Raw genomic sequence first — 19,739 nt, forward strand, 5'->3', positions numbered from 1 at the left:
GCGGTCAGCGGGGAACACCGGAGACTCCACAGTAGAACACCGGGGGAGCGCAGAGATGTTAGCGTACAATATGTTTGTTAAGTTATAGGGCAGCAACATATAAAATGTTTTCTACCACCAGAGTATCCATTACAAAGGACTGCCTGAGATTACAATATTTGAGAATTTACTTTCAAGAAACAGCACCACTCTTCTCAATGGGCTGTGTCTGCCATTTCAGCCTCACACAAGAGACAAGACTGATCTGCAATACCACACACAGCCTATGGAAAAGAGTGGCGCTATTTTCTGCTGATGACAAACCAAAGTGAAAACACTGCTGTACACAAACGACTCCTTTATTGGGAGGAAGAAGTGTCATAAGTCTTCATCAGAATCATTAACCCCCACACTGCTCGGGCATCCAGGAGGGACAGACCCCCCCCTCCCCCATCAATCAAGATCATGCCACTCTCTGCCTATGAGTCGGCCATTACCATCAGTCCCACAAAGAATGGATAGAAAGGAAGCGTTATCATCTAATCCCCCACTCAGACAGAAGGCATGGGTCTCCCCCCCCCCCTCCCTGTGGTCATCTCGGTGATAGGAGTCTGTCTTGGGATGGCATCTTTAAACACCGTAACCATAAAAGTGGCCTCAGATCAGCAGCAAAAAACAAAAACATACTGGTACACTTGAGGTATCAGACATAACCAGCGGCCGTTAGAGGTGTCCATGAGAATGCCGCCTATCCGTTCAGTCTCTGCACCATTTAGGCACTCAGGATTGTTACATAACACAATGGCGGCCCCCACTGTCTGTGAGTGACAGCTACTGTACAAGGCTCCTCACAATAACCTACAAAAATAGAAAGCTTTATTATCCCCGTAATAAATTACAACATTAAGGCATTACCACTGGCCGACACGGGGAGAACCTTATGTGATGTCAGTTTTACAGTCATCTCATGATGTTGATAAAGACCATTGCGGTCGGAACCCGTGCAGCGTCACGCAATAAAAATTCACCGATAAAGATTACAGTAGCGAGTGCCGGGATTTCTTTATCATTACTTTACAGTCATGTGGGCAGGAGCTGAAGCCCCTAGACTATAAGCAGGAGGCTCCCAGTGGGGTCTTCATCACGTGGTCTTGGTCTCCTCTCCAGAGTTTCTCTCCTGGTTTTGGATGTGTAGTTCCTGGTCCAGTCTTTCTTTGGCTCGAACAACCTGAAAAAATAAGAATCATGTATAAGATGGTGGGATCAGGTGATCACCGTGTGGGAAGACAACCCAGAAGGAAGAGCTCAGCCTGGGATATAACATGGTGATCCACACTCCTCACATCTTCCATCGCTGTACGTGACAGATGCTGCATGTGGTGTCACTGCCCAGAGCCACATACAAGGGAGGGGGAACAACATGGATTCAAGGCCTCCAGGGCCCCAAGGTGAAAGCTTATCAGTGCACATCTGGCATCACTATCCGGAGCCTGACGCCTGTCCTGATCAGGGTCCGCTCTAACAAGCTATGTGTCTGAGACACGGAGGGGCCAAGAGACAGTGAGGGAGAGATAGAGGGGCTAAGAGACATGCAGAGAAAGAGCGACACACACAGAGGGGTCGAGACACAGACAGAAGAGACAAGAGGGCTCAACACTAGCCAAGCAATGGAGGGGCTGCTAATCATAGGAAATAGAGATGAGAGAGCCAAGAGACAGAAAGACAGGGAGGCTGAGAGACATGGAGAGAGACAGCTTCATTTACCAGCCCCACTTAATAAGCTGCACTCACTTTAGACTGCAAGTAGAAGGATCCTCCCGCTGCCTTGTCATTCACTTTGAAAAGATGGTCGTATTTCTAGAGGAGAAAGACATTGGTCAGACCCTTGTGTCCCCTGATGCTGCGGCCTACAGGGCGCTCATGTATTATCCCCCCCACATCAGGGCTCTACTAGAGACATCAGACAGGCCCAGGAACACGTCACAGACCGCTGCATCACCCATAAGGCGTCCATACATGTTTATTAACCGTCTCTGCTAACAGTAATCTATCATGAGACGGCCAAACGTGTTCTGTATGGGAAGGGGTATGCAGACAGTGGCCAGACTGCCCTGGTGGCCGCTTATCTTTTCAAAGACAATAGTTTAAAGGGGTGATCCAGGCTTAGAAAAACATGGCCACTTTCTTCCAGAAACAGCACCTCTCCTGTCCTCAGTTCCGCAGCTCAGTTCTATTAAATTGAATAAAGCTGAACTGTAATACCACAAACACCCTGAGGGTAGGGGTGGTGCTGTTTTTGCAAAGTAGTAGCTGTGCTTTTTTTTTTTTTTTCTGGATAATCCCTTTAAAATTACTCCTGATCCTTCTCTCAAATATGGGAGAATCAAGAGGCGGCCATACACCTTATACTGTTGACTGAGTTTTCAGCTCATCTTAGTAGTAGGTGTATGGGCACCTTTAGGTCTTATTCACATGTCGCAGATTTGGTCATTACTTTTCATCAGTGTTTGGAAACCGAAATAAAGACTGGACGTCCATCATGTTTAGGGTTGAAAACATTGATGAAGTCAGCAGTGTGTGACTGAGACCTGACCCATCTAAACCCCCAATCTATCAAGTCTAATAGGTCTGAGGCACTGCCCCCCTTTATATAGGCAATTACATAAATAGCAATGTCCAAATCTATATGGAAGTCGCCTGATGTAGAGATTTACTTTTCCTCTAGCTCCCCCTGCAGGCCGTCTCTGGAACAGGCTGCATATACAAGGGATGGTTATGTGTACATGCAGCAACCTATAAAGACCCCCAATGACTGTGCCCTGGGGCGCCTGTGTGCTGATCTGTGGTACTTACCGTCTGAATCTCCTCCGGGTCCAGTTTGGAGATGTTGAGGATCTGCTGCGCCTCCTGCAGGCTGATCCCTGAAAGGCTGCTGGCTGCGGCCGACTCCGTTCCAGCACGTCCCCCTCTCGCCTCTGCGGCTGCTCTGCTGGCTGCGAGGTGACACAAATAAGTAGTGTATACAGTACTCACCCCTCCCCAGTATACAGCGTTCATCTCTTCTGTATCCAGAGCACCTACCTGCAAACTCCTGCCGCAGGGCCCTAGTAAACGCTCGGCCCACAACCTGCGCCCCCATCACCAGGATCTGGGCTATGTATTTCGCCTGTAGAGACAGAGTACATTGATGGTTAGACCAGAACATATAGAAAAACACCCCTAATATTTTTATATAAACAGCGCCACCCTTGCTAATAGGCTGGGCCTGGTATTGCAGCTATATTTTTTTACTAACCCTTTCAATTCCTTATTGGACGTCTCAGCCCGACCATGTGTTACATAGTCACAGTGTATGATGTAACACATTCCTGATGCAATCATCTGAAATAATCCCCAATATCTATATAGAAGACGCCCCCCATAGGTGATAGTGTGTATAATGCCAAGCTTAAAGGGGCTAAACAGGAAGAGGAAAATATAGCCTATATATATATATATATATATATATATATATATATATATATATATATATATACGGGGCTGAAGTTGGTTTCTTATTCAGAGGATTTTTCTTTTTCCTTTTTTAGCTATTATTCTTACAGAAAATTGATAATATTCATAACCTGCTGTAAGTGAGGGGCCCTGAGGAGATTGGTGATAAAAATGGCCAAAAAGAGCCCACGGTTGGCATAAAAATGGGCATCAAAGTGGGCACATAGGCACTTTTTCCTATTTTGAATATGTGCCCACTTTGATGCCAGTTTTTATACCCAGAACCCCTTTGGGCCAGGCTGGACTCTCTTGGGTATGATGCGGTCCCCCCTCTCTGTGTAGTATCAGGGTGAGATCAGTGGCCCAAAGTCAATTTTATTTTTATATCATAATTTTGTGTTTTCACTTTGATGCCCATTTTTATGCCAACCGTGGGCTCTTTTTGGCCATATTTACCACCAATCCCCTCAGGGCCCCTCACTTACAGCAGGTTATGAATATTATCAATTTTCTGTAAGAATAATAGTTAAAAAAGGAAAAAGATATATATATATATATATATATATATATATATATATATATATATATATATATATATATATATATATATATATATAAAGCAGCACTACACCTGAGGACAGGAGTGTTACATTACACTATAGGGGGGAGCTGACCTGTGGAAGAACTACAACTCCCAGTATGCCCAGACAGCTGTAAAATGTAGTTATGGCACAGCTATGGCCGGCACCTGGTCACTATGGACGTCACTGCAGTCTAATGAGACGTGTTCTGCTGCCATAGACATGTCTCCATGATGCCACAGGACACTACACATGGCAGTGACAGGACTACATGACGATGATGGCGCTGACCCCCGCTACACGCCACCCGCCCGGTCCCCCCGTCTCTCACCATCTCGCTCCGCTGCCGTCAAGGTTAAACAACGTGCGGCCGCGGCGCTCGCTCTCCGTGCGGTGGAAGGACCTTGATGACGTCATGACCAGGTGACCGCGCCGACAGACCACGTGACGGCGCCATTTTGAAACGTTGTAGAGCCGAATTGAATCATGGGAATTATTTATATACGGCATGGAGGGAGGAAGGGAGAGAGGCCGTGAGTAGCGCTTGTAGGCACAGCAGACGCTGTTATGTGTGAATGGGATTGCAGAGGAAAAACAGGCGACCAATGAAAGTTCAGCTTTTTAAGATGTACTTGAAAGCTGTCATCTGATTGGCGCGCTGGTTACCAGTGTGTGTGTGACGCAACCAATCAGATTTGAGCCCTAGTTTTTGTAATGGAAAATGAAAGCCCTGTTTTGATTGGTTGCGGTGGGTAGTGCTGGAGGACCCCAGGGCACACTGGGAGTTGTAGTTTTGTGGGAGCTGAGGAGCCTCATATTACCGTTAGAGATGAGTGAATCGCTCATCTAAACAAAGCAAAGCGCTTCAATTGATCAGCACGGCCCCGCTCCCTGCCGCTCCACCCCGGGTGCTGGGGGAAAGCTGGATCCAGTCCTGGGAAACTTCTCACATGTGCAAGTAAAGGATATATGGTGGTGCCTTGGATTACAAGCATAATGCGTTCCGGGACCGTGCTCATAATCCACTCTTAAAGCAAAACAAATTTTCCCATAAGAAATCACTAAAATGTAGACAAATGGTTCCACGCCCCAAAAATAAAGATTTTTTTATTCTGAATAACAGGTAAAACAAACATGTAAAATCTGTTTTAATTAACACCTCTCAAGATGTATAACAATTTGTATCATATATACAATTCAGATAAGAAATACAGGTTATTCCCGAGAGGGTTTTTACAAGAATAAGGTCATGTATATCGCAGACCAACACCTTAAAGTGACTATCACCAGGCCCAGGCTGAAGCACTGGAGGCGGCCCACCCACCCTTAGTGGGAAGAAACCCCAGCCCCTCCATGAGGTGACTCCATTAGAATCAATGGAACCCTATCATAGAGGGGCTGGGGTTTCCTCCCACTAAGGATGGGTCGGCCGCCTCCAGTGCTTCAGCCTAGGCCTGGTGGTACAGTCACTTTAAGTAGCCATATGAAACAAACATCTAGAAAGCTGAATATGTGATATTATAAGTTACTGTACAGTATAGCAATCAGCATGTGGAGTATAATGTATAGTAAGGGCATAAGCCTGATAACACAGCAGCAGCTTGTAGATATAGGATGGAACTGCAGATCCCCATAATGCAGTAGCGTAGTACAACAGGAATAGAGAAGCAGGGCTGCTGTCAGAGGACTGTGAGGTCACATGGCAGCAATGGGGAAGGGGTATGTGTTCAGCATGGACCAATCAGGAAGTGAGAGTCACAGAGCTGTGCAGGAGGACAGTGACAGAAACTTTTCTATACAGCAGTGTGTATAGCTGAGTGTGACTGCAGGCACATTATAGCAGCAGTTTGTATAGCTGAGTGTGAGTGCAGGCACATTATAGCAGCAGTGTGTATAGCTGAGTGTAAGTGTAGGCACATTATAGCAGCAGTGTGTATAGCTGAGTGTAAGTGCAGGCACATTATAGCAGGAATGGAGAGGATGGGAAACACAAGGGCTGACAGAGAATGCAGGGAGCATAAAGGAATGAGCAGGGTAGATGTGGGCACATACATGCAGCACTCTCTGTCCGCGGAGAGAGGAGTTACAGCAATGGAAAGATTACCTCCACAGTCCTGTCCCCTGATGTAAGCCCCAGCCTGAAGTGGATCTGCTATGATTTGGAAGGTGAGGAAGACTTCCTGGGTCAGAGTACAGTGCTGTAGACCTCGCTATGCAGACTATGCCCCTCCCCCACTCCGCCTCCCACCCAGTACAGGGAGCTCTTAAACAAAGTTACATTATTGAAAAACTGTGACCTCTTGCAGAACGCTCTTAAACAAAGTTACTCTCAAACCAAGGTACCACTGTATATATTTAATCGAGTGTAACTGTAAAAAGCAATACATAGGAAGAACAAAAGGACAATTGAAAACCAGGATAGTGGAGCACATGTACAAAATTAGGAAAGAGAACATGAAATACCCCTTGTCTTAACATTTTACAGAATTTCACTCTAGGGACTAGAGATGAGCGAACCTGGAGCATGCTCGAGTCCATCCGAACCCGAACGTTCGGTATTTGATTAGCTGGGGCTGCTGAACTTGGATAAAGCTCTAAGGTTGTCTGGAAAACATGGATACAGCCAATGACTATATCCATGTTTTCCACATAGCCTTAGGGCTTTATCCAACTATAGCAGCCACCGCTAATCAAATGCCGAAAGTTCGGGTTCGGATGGACTCCAGCATGCTCCAGGTTCGCTCATCTCTAGTCTCTTCCCCTACCGACTGTAGTCACCAGACACTGCAATCTGCACCATCCCAGAGTATAGATTGGAGATCGCTGCGGGAGATCCCGATGGATCTGATGAAGAGAAGGTTCTTGAAACGCGTAATCCATCTACTATTAAATACTTTTATCCTGAACTATGTCTCATATCTGCCATTGGGGAGTAGCAAACGGACAGCTGGTCAGCGCCTGATATTCCTGGTCACTCTGCTTGTCGGGACCTCCCTCAGCGATCTCCAATCTGCATTCTTTTACCGGTTATCCGGAGCTCCGGAACGGGCTGCAGATGGCTTCTACTAATCTGCGCAAGGCGTTGTCGGGCTCGAAGCTCGTCCGCCGTAGGTGAGCGGCATCTTATGTGCCTTTTTATTATACAGTTTCAATACAGTATCACGCTATGTGCGGCCGCCGGTGCTCTCTGTCTTTCTACCATCCCAGAGTATATTGTTTCCCTTCATTTGTATCTTATTTTTATTACTTTTCTTTTTTCATTATTAGTTTCTCCATGTTTTCCAAATATATTATTTCAGATCTGTATTATATACATTTACACTACTTCTTTACTAGGTTTTCTTTTTTTTTTTTGACTCGGTTTTATTGAAATTAAAAAAATGCATACAAATGACAACGCACATACAACAATGAAAAGTCAGTTGTATAGATCTTGTTATAATACTTCCTATATATACTTTACAACACTTTCATAACTACAACAACTTTCATAACTACAACATCTCTATCCTGTAAAGCAGTTATAGGAGGAGGCACAAACTCATCGGTCTAAGTGGGAAAGTCCTTGGGTGAGACCAGGGTAAGCAGGGAATCCCACCATAGACCCCATACCTTAACAAATATAAAAAGGCCATTTCCTATGCATGTATACTACTCTCATAGGAAGCAGTCGTATACACTAATGAGATCCAAATAGATTTATTGGCTGGGCGTCTATCTGTCCACCTAAGGGTGGTATTACACGGGCCGAGCAGGGCCCGATAATACCTGTAAACGAGCGCCGATCTGCTAGATCGTAGCTTGTTTACTGGGCCTATTACACGGCCCAATAATCGTTTTACAAGGGCTGCAAGGACATCGTTACCGATGTCCTTGCAGCCCTTGCTAAACTGGCATACATTACCCATCCACGTTCCAGGGCTGCTCCTGCTGTCCACTTCTCCCTGGGTCCCACGCGCGCTCTAGCTTCACATCGGCCTGTCAGCTAATAGGCCGCTCAGCCAATCACAGGCCGGGACCGCCGCGCACGTGCACCGCTATTACACGCAGCCGGCGCCCGAAAAAAATAGGTTCTAACCTATGTCAACGATCAGCCGATTCGGCCGATTATCGTTCCGTGTAATAGGGCCCTAAGGGCTATTGCTTTGAAGGCTAAAAATAAAGTTTCTTTAAGAAAACTACAAATATGTCGTGTCCAGACCTCCTCAATAAGCACGCCAAACAAACCGCAGGATCAAGGGGCACATGGAGGCCACAGATAGTCGAGGGTACATTGACCACATCACTCTAGAACTCCAGGGACAAGGTCATATCATATGCCAGAATTCCACTGGCTCTGTCAAGCAGGCGCTGATATTCTACCTATGCAGTAGAGCCTCACTGGGGTTAGGTTGCATTTTCTAATTTATTTCTTTCTTTAATTTTGTTGAATTTATTAGTATGTGAAGTATGCCAAGATCAGTGGATTAATACATGTCTTTTATTAACCAGTGCTAACACCACATAATGCTGTTTTATTACCAAATCAAAGTCTGAACGGTGCCTTATCCCACCATGTTGTCAGAATAGCTATCTGTAATGAACATCTACATTTTGGAGTCCTAGAGGAGCCTCACAAACTTGATGGAATGAATGATCAAGGAGTCGCCCGGCTCTATGTTTGGCGGCGGAGGCAGACGGGGGAGCAGCGCAGCACACCTCCCCGGCAAGCATATGGCGGCGGGGTCGAACGGGTACTCCATGCAGGCATATGGCGGCGGAGGCGGACGGGGGGGCAGAGCGGCACACCTCCCTCGCAGGCATATGGCGGCGGGGCGGACGGGACGGGGGGCAGAGTGGCACACCTCCCCGGCAGACATATGGTGGCTGGGCGGATGGGGAGCAGAGCGGCACACCTCCCGGCAGGCATACGGCATTGGGGCGGACAGGCCGGGGGAGCAGTAGGTGTGTTGCGGGGTGGACGGGGAGCGGCACACCGCCCGGCAGGCGTGCAGTGGCGGGGACGGATGCGGAGCGGATACGCCGGGGGAGCAGCAGGTGCGTAGCAGGGAAAACAAGCGGAATGGGGAGCACAGCGGACAGGCTGGGGGGAGCAGAGGCGATACGGTAAGCGAATTCTATGTCGCAGGGGGAAATGATTGAGTTCATTCCATGATTTCCCTGAAAGGGGTCAGTGATTTGATCAATTCCCTAGGGAAATGACGGAATGGCACCGACATTCCATCATTTTCCCATCATTTCCCACCTCTCACCGCCTCCGACCCCCTTAGCGGCATGGTGGCGGAGGGTGGCAGCGGGGGTCTTACATTCGAGGGATGCCTTATTTTATGCTATCCTGTAAATCCTCCACTATGTCTTATTAGTGGAAAAAAGATGTGGTGAGCCCCCGCAGTGCTTTGGCTATGTCACTTGCCAGATGGTAGAGTGTGACGCCCCTCTGGTGGTGGTTGGACGAGATACAGCCAGGCCCAGTGATGTTATGACGTGACGCCAGTGCTGGTTGGGCACACCTGCTTTTAGTTTAAAGGGCCGGTTATACCTTGTTCCCCTGTGGACAGTGTCCTGCCAGGTAGCTACGGGGTCCCTTGGGTCGTCACCAAGGTGGGTCGGAGTGGTGTAGTGACCCTTCCGGAGTCTCTCTACCATAAATAATCTAATTTTCTCTAAAAGTACTTGTGTGGAGCAGAACATACAGTTGTGCATTGACAGGATACAGTAAACTTGACAATACACTTGATAAGACAGGATCCAGATCTGTAATAGGAGTAAAGCGAGGAGTACAGTCGTGCTGACTGGGTTGCGTGTTGTGAGATACGTAGAAGAATCAGAGGGGCAGAGAGGAGGATGTAATGAGAGTCCCAACCCAAGTAGTACTGTGCTCTCCAGGATGTTGGAGGATGAGGTAGAAGAATACTTAAGAAACATGTGCCCATGTTTTGACCTTTGGGTCTTCGCACCACCTAATACTCTACCAGTGTCGGGGAACCCGTCCTAGTGGGTGACACAAGCCTCAGACCCTGTTACCTGGGAGGAGCGGAATGCTGAGGGTTCCCGGCTGAGAACTGTGCTGCGAGATAGAGTTCATAGACTTCTAGCAACTTTGCTCTATCTGAATTAGTTCCTAGCTTGTTTGCTGTTGTGGATACTGTCCTGCACTGTGATTCTCCTAGTTCACAGCGTGGGTTGAGATTATCTCTGACGTGGTTTAACACTGCATAGTGCTTAGTGAGGTTACGTGAAGAGAACCTGTTAGGTACGTCTTGTCTTGCTTCCTCACTATACAGGAACCTGACTAAGACTATTCCTTAAGGCTAGGGACCTGGCAGAGGGCCAGGGCCCAAAAGGACCACTGTAGGGAGCGTTCTAGCTTGCGTCCTTCCCCTACAACAGCCAAACACAAAAGACCTTCCTCTACCCATGTGACTTCCTATCTCCAGCACATCTAAAATGTGCTGTGAGTGGGTGAAGAGTGCATAAAGAAGAAGTAAAAGTAAGAGCTGATGGGACAGAAGAAGAGGATACTCCCATAGGTTCACAGATCCATGTGACAGATAGATAAACAATAACCCTTTCCAGACTTCAGCTGTTCAGCAACTGAGTACACATACCTATAATAGCGCCATCTAGTGGTGAAACTTTATCAGTACTACATCACCACTTACAATACAAGTACAAGCTTTTGCGAAGGGTGTAACCAATAGCAACACCCGTGGTGGGATACCACAATGTCTTATTGACACATAATGTGTGTTAATTAAGTGTAAAAAGTAAATCGCCTCTTGTTGCAGTCTTGCAGTGTAACATCATGGTAATAACCAAATATGCCTTATACTATTGGTGATTTGAACAATAATTATAGATCACAAGGGCCCTGTGGTCTGTTACTCTTAGGTTGTGCACCTTTTTTAACATTATCTTCACCTTTTCCTCACCCAAAGTGACCCAAATAGTGGTAATGCCATTCTTGGTAGGTAGGTGCCCCTTATAGGTTTCTGCCTCCTAGTAGATAGCCAAGTGCCCACCTGTAGGTAGATAGGTACCACCAGTATGTAGCTGTTTTACTAGAAGGTAGATATATGCCCCCCCTCCCTGTAGGTGTCTCCCTTTAGGCATTTGCTCCTCTGTAGGTGAATAGCTGTCTATCTCAGAAGGTAAGTGTCCCCATTGGGTAGAAGCTTAGGAGGTTCTGCGTTGCTCCTGGCTTTCTGTAGGTAGAAGGATCAATAAAGCCTGAGGGCTACAGGATAAGTGACCTACGGTTCGTCTGTCTGTTTGCTTTTACCTGGAGGTATACAGTATACTTACTGCAGAGGAAAGGTATTTACAGTATAGGGAAACAACTACAGAGGACGCGGGAGGTATACAGTATGACTATCTGCAAAATGGGGGGGAGGGGGTGTATACAGTATGGTGGCCCTAACTACAGGTGAACTTATAGTATAGAAGCCTAATAACAGTGGGACATACAGCATGGCGGCAACTACCGTATGGAGTGTAAGGGTATAAGGATGCACACAGAGTAATTGTCGCCGAAAACTCTGTGGAATCAGACGCTTTTACCCACACGCTCCCACTTCTCTCTCCACCATATGCTCGGGTGGATTCCGCTGTCCGCCAAAAGAATTGTCATGTCAAGAGGGAACGCCCGAGGGCAAGCGGCGAATTCTGCATGGAGTTTTCGGCAACAATTACTCCGTGTGCATATACCCTAAGGGCATACGACTGTCAAAATAGGACCTACCCCAAAAATAAGCCCATTATATTTGAAGGAACTCTGTAAGAAAGCATCCTCTTTTTCTATCTGACCAGTCCTGACCCTAACGCCTTCTGTATCTGTGTGCAGAGCTTTGATGTGAAGAATCCCGTCCTCTGCCACCACTGACCTTTCAGTAGCACCATACATTCTCTTACACCTCATCCATATGAAGCAGAGACAGACACTGGGATGTTTTGACAGTTTTATTAGAAGTATAAGGCAGACCCCGCTCTGCAGGGCACATTTGGCAGTGCCACAAGTGGTCCCTGTGTTAGTAAAATATATGGCTTCTACATGGCAGGTAAACATTAGACAGGGTATTACCCGGGCATCTTATTAGACCTGGTCCCTGATCTCCACTGGCTAGCAAGGAAGTCATTAGGATAAACTCATGCGGTCAGGAATGACATTGTAAAAAGATTAGGAAAGAAGCGGACGTGACCGCTGTGCTTATAACACCACAATATACACCCGATACCCAAGTACTGGAATAATGGCACCATCAGTGGGGGGATGCCCGTGTGCCCAGTGCACATGTGGTGGTGGCGGCTCCTGTGGTATACACTGGTCCAGTTTTCGGCCCAGTCAGGAATGCTGGGAGTGTGTAAACAATTGGCCTGAGTTTATTTTTCCCTGGGATTGGAATGTACCAGAAGCAGAGCTGCGTCCAAGACATTTCCAGTTACATAGGAGAGAGGTGAGGGGTGAGCAGGCAGCTGGGGTTACCGGAGGTCACCGCTAATCCTGAAAGAGACAAAACGCAGACTTGTAAGGAGAACAAAGGGCGTCTGTGCAGAGCTCGGTGTGTGCCGCTCTGCTACATGTATGAGTATCAGCATGCTAATGTGAAACAAGACCAGACCAACTGCATGTATATAGACGGATCATGTAGGGCTGGGATATATCATTCATATATAAAGTCCCATGCACTTTCAATTCCTCAGGTAAAATATAACAAAAAAGACTAAAACAAAGTCATCCAGCATTCAATACAAGCCCAGTATGCTGATATATAGAAGAAGACATTCCAATGATAGAAGTAACTCAGTGAACCCTGTATACTCAAGTGTAGGTTCACCTTAGGTTAAGGAAAGGAGAACCTATAATTTCAGAGTCTCTGTGGACAGTGAAACCCACAGCACGGATTTCCATATAAATCCCGTCCTGAGCTTAACCCCTGACTGCAAATGGATCCCAGTAAATTGTAAGTTTTATCTGTGATAGGAATGTGGGCAACACATACAATAGTAACTTATCAGCCAGAAAATTAAAGGAGAAGTCCGGTGAAAATTTTTATTAAAGTATTGTATTGCCCTTCAAAAGTTATACAAATCCCCAATATACACTTATTACGGGAAATGCTTATAAAGTGCTTTTTCCCTGCACTTACTACTGCATCAAGGCTTTACTTCCTGGATAACATGGTGATGTCACGACCCGACTCCCAGAGCTGTGCGGGCTGTGGCTGCTGGAGGGGATGATGGCAGAGGGATGCTCAGTGTCCCTCCAGTGCCCTGTGTCCCTCTGCCATCATCCTCTCCAGCAGCCACAGCCCGCACAGCTCTGGGAGTCAGGTCGTGACATCACCATGTTATCCAGGAAGTGACATCACCATGTTATCAAGGAAGTGACATCACCATTTTATCCAGGAAGTGACATCACCATTTTATCCAGGAAGTGACATCACCATTTTATCCAGGAAGTGAAGCCTGGATGCAGTAGTAAGTGCAGGGAAAAAGCACTTTGTAAGCATTTCCTGTAATAAGTGTATATTGGTGATTTGTACAACTTTGGGGGGGGCATTATAATACTTTAATAAAAATTTTGACGGACTTCTCCTTTAAAAACACTGGCCTAATATTGTTTTATTCCCCTTGTAAATACACAGCTAAGAGAGGGGTGGGCACACGCATCAAATGTCATAAAATGAGGTGCCTGCTCGTCTCAGAAAAGTATAATACCCAACCAAAAAGAGTGTTACAGATACTCAGGTCCTTAAACTTGTCCATTTTCCCTGCCTCTGGCATCAACTTTATGACCTGACTGATCACTTGGAGTCCGATATATCCCACCCCCTGACAGCTGCCATTGTCACAAATGTTATTCACTTTACCTGTCAGTTGTGTTAATGTTACGACTGATCGATATACATGTTATTTTATCACCACAATGTAAGTTACTCACCCACTCATCCTCATCAACACCTTCAAATGCATCTTGGGGTAGAGGGTCGTCCCGGTTTCCCAGTTTTGCCACCATTGCATTGAGAAGCTGGGGTATAGAAAGAACATTGGTTTGCACTTGTCAACACTAATATTCAAAGCCTCTTAGCCATAAACTTTCCTTCGATCTTCACCACGTTAATAAGGAATGCAGCCATCTTGGTGACTGCACATACAGTTATAAAACATGGCCTGAAAATCACATGACCTCATTGTCGTATCTAGATGCGGCTAGACCAGAACTGTGATATGGATATGAATAAGGTCTAACCTCCTCCTTCTTTTGTTCATCCGTTTTCTCTTGTAGGTATACAGAAGATGGGACATACTTCTTAGTTGGGGCTTCTTTAGGAGCCTGGCTCACTGTGGGCAGAGAAGGTGACAGTGTATATAGGTCCCATACAGTGTCAAGTCATAGATGGCGTTGCATTGGGTTGTCATGCTACACATCTGTGGGGTAATAACAGCCCTTACCAGGAGTCATGCCAGCCGGACAGAGGTTGATGCTCCTCTGTTTCTTGTCTTTACCACTAAGCCATTCTTCCGCCGTCAGTGCTGGCTCCCAGGTGACACGGGAAGGTGGGAACACATCATCTTGGAAGAACTCTTTCTATATAGACAAAACAATACCCCAATTGACTCTTCATTCGCTTTTCTATAACCAACTATTCAACCTTATACCAGGCAGTAACCACCTTAACACGTGGCACCCGGAAAGCCACAGGCTCAACTGAGTTGGAGCAAAGACGGATGGCGCGCAGGACCTCCACATCAGGCACCGTGCAATCCACTTTTCTCAGGTACTGGAAGCCCTGAGGTTAGAAAGAACAGTAGTCTCATCATCCTTATACTGCAATCCGCCCTGCGGGCACCGCCTATATATCATCTGACGTGGTCTCACCTTATGTGGATCGCTGGTGTTGAAACTGTTACACTCCAGAAAGTAGGGCGACTCTGGTATCACCTCATAGAGAAACACTCTGGTGTCACCCTGAAGAGAACAGGAACACCATAAGGGTAATTATCAAATGATTGGGATTTATATTGTGTAGTAGTGATGAGCAGAGTTACGGAACTCTTGGGGTTCGCCAACGTTCAGCATTTGACTCCTGACATCTGGAGAAGTTGGATGCAGCCATAACAATGGCTGCATGTATCTGTACCTGCAGATTGTAAACAGCAGCTCTCCTGACGTCTGTTCTAGTAATACTTGTAGTTCACATGAAATAACAATTTTGGGGCATTTTTACTTACAACTTGTAGCTCCTCTTTTATTCCTCCTGAGAAGGTATATATACAAAGAGAACCGGGCGTTATCATTACTCTTATCCTACACTGTCAGCACTGATTGGTCAGAGTGTAACTGTATTTGAACACTTCACATTGACAAGGGAACACCCAGTTGTCAATTAAATCATACATTGCCAGGAGGAGTAACAGAGGAACAGCACAACATAGTGTACAAAGAAAGATGTTCCAGAATAGTTCAAGTATTTAAATGGACGCTGTCACATGTTGTGAAGAAATGTCAAAAGTTATGATAGGCCAAACAGATCTCTGGAAGGAGCTGGGGGAAGTGTGCGCTAAGCACGTTCTGTCCTGTGTCTGTGCTGGAGGTGGTCTTATAATATAGCTGTGTGGGACCACAATGGTTGCACCCACAGAGTGTGAAGAGAAGCATCTGGCTATGCACTTCACTTTCCACTCATTCTACACCCACACCCTAACCGATTAACACTTTTGATACATCTGTAGGGTAAATCAAATCCTCTTTAAAGTGACTGGGACACTTCAAAAAAAGAGACATGTCAGGAGAGGTGATAGGCCTACTTTTAAGAAAAGCTATCAAGGAACTTCCTTCTGGGCTTTTGTTTGTATCCTAGTTTTCAAGGAAAATGAGGCACAACCTTTCTTCATGCAAAAAAACATAATGACTAGACATGAATGCAACTTGAGCATGCACGAGTCCGATAGTTCGCCATTTGAATATCGGTGGCAGAAGAAGTTGAATGCAGCCCTAAGGAGTCCTGGAAAACATCAATAAAGTCATAGGCCATAGGCTTTATCCAAGTTTTCCCAGACTCCCTAGGGCTGTATCCAACCTCTTCAGCCACCGGTAACCAAACTCAGCATTGCTCAGGTTCGAATTAACCTGAGCATGCCCAAGGTTCGCTCATCTCTAATAATGATGCTACTTACAATGAGCTGTGTGTGTGAACCGGGTAATACTGCTGTTATCTAATCGGACTACTGGAAAGGTTTTGTGTGGTGAGAATGTCCATCTACCAGCTCAGGGGTGTGGACGCTGCTCACATATCAGCAAGGCCGCACTCAACCAGATGAGATAAAGGCACGGCCAGCACTTGTTAGGTCACTTCATATGAGTCCCATTTCGCAGTCTGGTAGATAAGTGACAAGTGCAATGATAAGTGTTCTTGAGATGTAGCAGTGATCTAGTATGGTGTTCATTTACTGGCACCTTGGTATTGTTAGTATACCTCCTCCTTTAAAGATGGATGATGTCACTATACTTTGTACTAAACCAGACTGCAGCTCTGTCCACACCCATGTAGTCCACTCCATGGAAGCATGCCTAAGCATTAGAGTCATTGTACAATGGACACATATAGCACCTGGCAAACCCCAGTGACTTATATTGAGGTCAGCCGGGTTCCATCATGATGTTGTGTTAAAAGAAGAATAATGCAGTATGTTCCTCTATTGTTCCCATCAGATATGATGAAATCCTCAGCAGAGCCTACAGTGCAGGTATGAATGGAGCCTTAAATGAAAATTGCTGATGTAAAACCACATCCTGTTAGATCCATCAATAGTCTGGTGTGATTGATAACTGTGGATGGTGGACTGGAGGACCTTTACCTCAATGCACAGCTTAATGGTAAGGATAACCAGTGAGGGAGTCTAAAGTTCCCCCATTAGTCACAGTCAGGCTTCCCCACTTTTCAAATCAGTTATAGCAGGGCGCCCTTCCCCGACTGCTCACAGCAGTCCCAGCTCTCTGTATACTACATAAACCTACACTTTACTATATAACTTCTTCTGCACATTTATGTGATATAACATCTACTACTAAGGAACTACATGTGAGCATAAAGCTTCCTGCCCTACATGTGCAGATCACCGAAAAGGGGTATGCCCAATAGGACCTGTCTGTATAGAGACGCACAGACCACTATCTACCCGTACCTACCTTTCCAGCAAGCAGCAGCAGCCCAGTGTCTGGGTCATAGTAGGGAATAAGCGTAGCCGGTGACACATCAATACCGACAGTAGCAACAGGACCTTGTGACAAGTCCTGTGCATTGTGCAGAGTCAGCTGGCGTTCACTTCGACTGTAATAAAATAACATTTTTAACTGTACATGCTGACATTTCTATACTAAATCATGCATAATTACTATAGGAGTGGGTATCAGGCCGCCCTCACCTGTCAAATCCAGACACAAGTAGATATTTGCCATCACACACCCACACAATACGAGCTCCGCGGGGACCCTCGGGACCAACACCTTCCTATGAGAAGAGGTACAGAAATGGTCATGTTACCTCACTATTATAGCAGAGAGAGACACACACACACACATACATTATATATATATATATATATATATATATATATATATATATATATATAAGCATACAGCAGTATTCAGAGATCACTGTGCGCTATCTAACCTGCTTTGCCTTGGTTGAAACGCGAGGCTCATAGATACGAATGCGCTGATCTTTAGAACACGTTGCCAAGTACTTGCCATCTGGACTCCATGCTAGAGAGAAGATCTGTGGAAGATAAAAGGTCAATACCTTTTATTGCTTTAGAGTGTCCCATCTAACTATAACTTAACTATATTACCGGATCATGAATTTGTACGTAGGTGTTTTTACCTGATCTTCATGGCCTTGAAGGGTCAGGACGTTTTTTACAGTTTTCAGGTTCCAGACTCTCACGGTAAGATCGTAGGAGGAGGAAACCAGGATATCGGAAGCACAGGGGTGGAAACGCACTGTATAGATTCTCTCATTATGAGCTGTGAAATAAGGAGATGATAAGTCAATGTACCTAAAACACATCATTCTGCTATATGTACATTAGAGCGAACCTGGAGCATGCTGGAATCCATCCGAACCCGAACTTTCGGCATTTGATTAGCGGTGGCTGCTGAACTTGGATAAAGCCCTAAGGCTATGTGGAAAACATGGATATAGTCATTGGCTGCATCCATGTTTTCCAGACAACCCTAGAGCTTTATCCAAGTTCAGCAGCCCCCGCTAATCAAATACCGAACGTTCGGGTTGGACTCGAACCCGAACCCGGTTCGCTCATCTCTAATGTACATGTCTTTCAAGGGCAGCGGTGTAATGAATGTGGATGCAGGAGGTACAACTGTAAAAGGGTCTGGCAGGAAAGGAGGGCCTTGCTTTCATCTGTAAACAGCTGAAAACTATGACAAAGCGGAGAGCCAGGGGGTCCTGCTACTGAGTCAGAACACAAACAGGGGCCTAGCTACTATGCTTGTGGCAAGTGGGGCATAACTGCTGTGTGGGGGCAAAAAGGTGGCCCCAGTACTGAGGTATTAACAGGAGCACTGTAACTGTAGGCCTGATAGAAGGCACTGTTACTATTTGAGGAGGGCACTTGTACTGTGAGGGTGAGACACAAGGGGGCACTGTTACTGTTTGGGGCACTGGGATGAAGACTTCATATAGAGGTCTGGAAAAGGTGGGGAGGGTCCTGGAAAGTAAGGGTCCTTTTTAGATGAACCAATCTTTGGCCATCTGTGAACTCAAGCAAGTGCCGATCAATGAGATTATCGCTCATTTGCAGTGCCTTCACACGACACAACCAATTGAGCGGCCATTTAAATTAATTGTTTACACAGGGAGATGTGTGGCCGGTAAACAATGATTGTAATGCTTGTTCAAAAGATGCGATTAGTCAAAGGTCGGACACTCTCGGGCTGCTCGGCTGATCATTGACACTTTTACACGGACCAATTGTCGCCTGAAGGAGCACTTCTAGCAAGGCTCCTGATAATAATCTGCCCGTGTAAAGGGGCCTTTAGGTGTTAGTGCTGCAAATTTTGCAGAGATTGTGGCTGTAAAAAGTCTTCACGGCGGAGTGTCTGGAGTAGGAAAGGAATGACTCTGCTCAGAGAAGACGTTACCTACAGTCACTGGATGTAACTGTAATCACTGAGAGCTCCTTTATAATAGTATCTACCCCCATATGAGCACTGTATAGGAGGAATACTGGGCTTGGTACACTGGATTCTGGTCAGTAAGAGTATGGTGGTAACTAGAGATGAGCGAACCTGGAGCATGCTCGAGTTGATCCAAACCCGAACGTTCGGCATTTGATTAGCGGTGGCTGCTGAACTTGAATAAAGCCCTAAGGCTATGTGGAAATCATGGATATAGTCATTGGCTGTATCCATGTTTTCCAGACAACCATAGAGCTTTATCAAAGTTCAGCAGCCCCGGCTAATCAAATGCCGATCGTTCGGGTTCGGATGGACTCAAACCCGAACCTGCTTCGCTCATCTCTAGTGGTAACATTAGCTCCATGCATAGTGGTGTTTATTATGTAACTGTACGATTATTATATAAAGGTATAAAGTACTATCATACATAGAAAATAATCTAGCCATGTTTGCTTTTTACAGCATCCTTTTATATAAGAAAGACCAGA

The 19,739-nt window shown here is 46.0% G+C and overlaps 1 protein-coding gene across 3 annotated transcripts in view; it reads right to left on the minus strand.

Annotated features, from left to right (window-relative positions):
* Positions 1–322: 322 nt before the first annotated feature.
* The window catches only part of PAM16 (presequence translocase associated motor 16), a 125,912-nt gene continuing 106,495 nt past the window's right edge, over positions 323–19,739 (minus strand). Inside the window, exons 19-31 of one of the 3 annotated variants that reach the window (XM_069984130.1) lie at positions 17,936–18,078; positions 17,726–17,830; positions 17,478–17,563; positions 17,242–17,383; positions 14,932–15,021; positions 14,726–14,842; positions 14,505–14,640; positions 14,302–14,393; positions 13,993–14,079; positions 3,061–3,145; positions 2,833–2,972; positions 1,771–1,836; positions 323–1,207 (exon numbers count right to left, since the gene is read on the minus strand). In XM_069984130.1, coding sequence (XP_069840231.1) covers positions 1,121–1,207; positions 1,771–1,836; positions 2,833–2,972; positions 3,061–3,145; positions 13,993–14,079; positions 14,302–14,393; positions 14,505–14,640; positions 14,726–14,842; positions 14,932–15,021; positions 17,242–17,383; positions 17,478–17,563; positions 17,726–17,830; positions 17,936–18,078 — 1,376 coding nt within the window. In that variant the 3' untranslated portion in view covers positions 323–1,120. Of the gene's footprint in view, positions 1,208–1,770; positions 1,837–2,832; positions 2,973–3,060; positions 3,146–4,383; positions 4,500–11,998; positions 12,553–13,992; positions 14,080–14,301; positions 14,394–14,504; positions 14,641–14,725; positions 14,843–14,931; positions 15,022–17,241; positions 17,384–17,477; positions 17,564–17,725; positions 17,831–17,935; positions 18,079–19,739 lie in introns of those variants that run through there. The other 2 variants (XM_069984127.1, XM_069984128.1) reach the window with 2 other exon arrangements.

This window comes from Dendropsophus ebraccatus, chromosome 9, assembly GCF_027789765.1.
Source record: "Dendropsophus ebraccatus isolate aDenEbr1 chromosome 9, aDenEbr1.pat, whole genome shotgun sequence".
Classification (NCBI taxonomy): domain Eukaryota; kingdom Metazoa; phylum Chordata; class Amphibia; order Anura; family Hylidae; genus Dendropsophus; species Dendropsophus ebraccatus.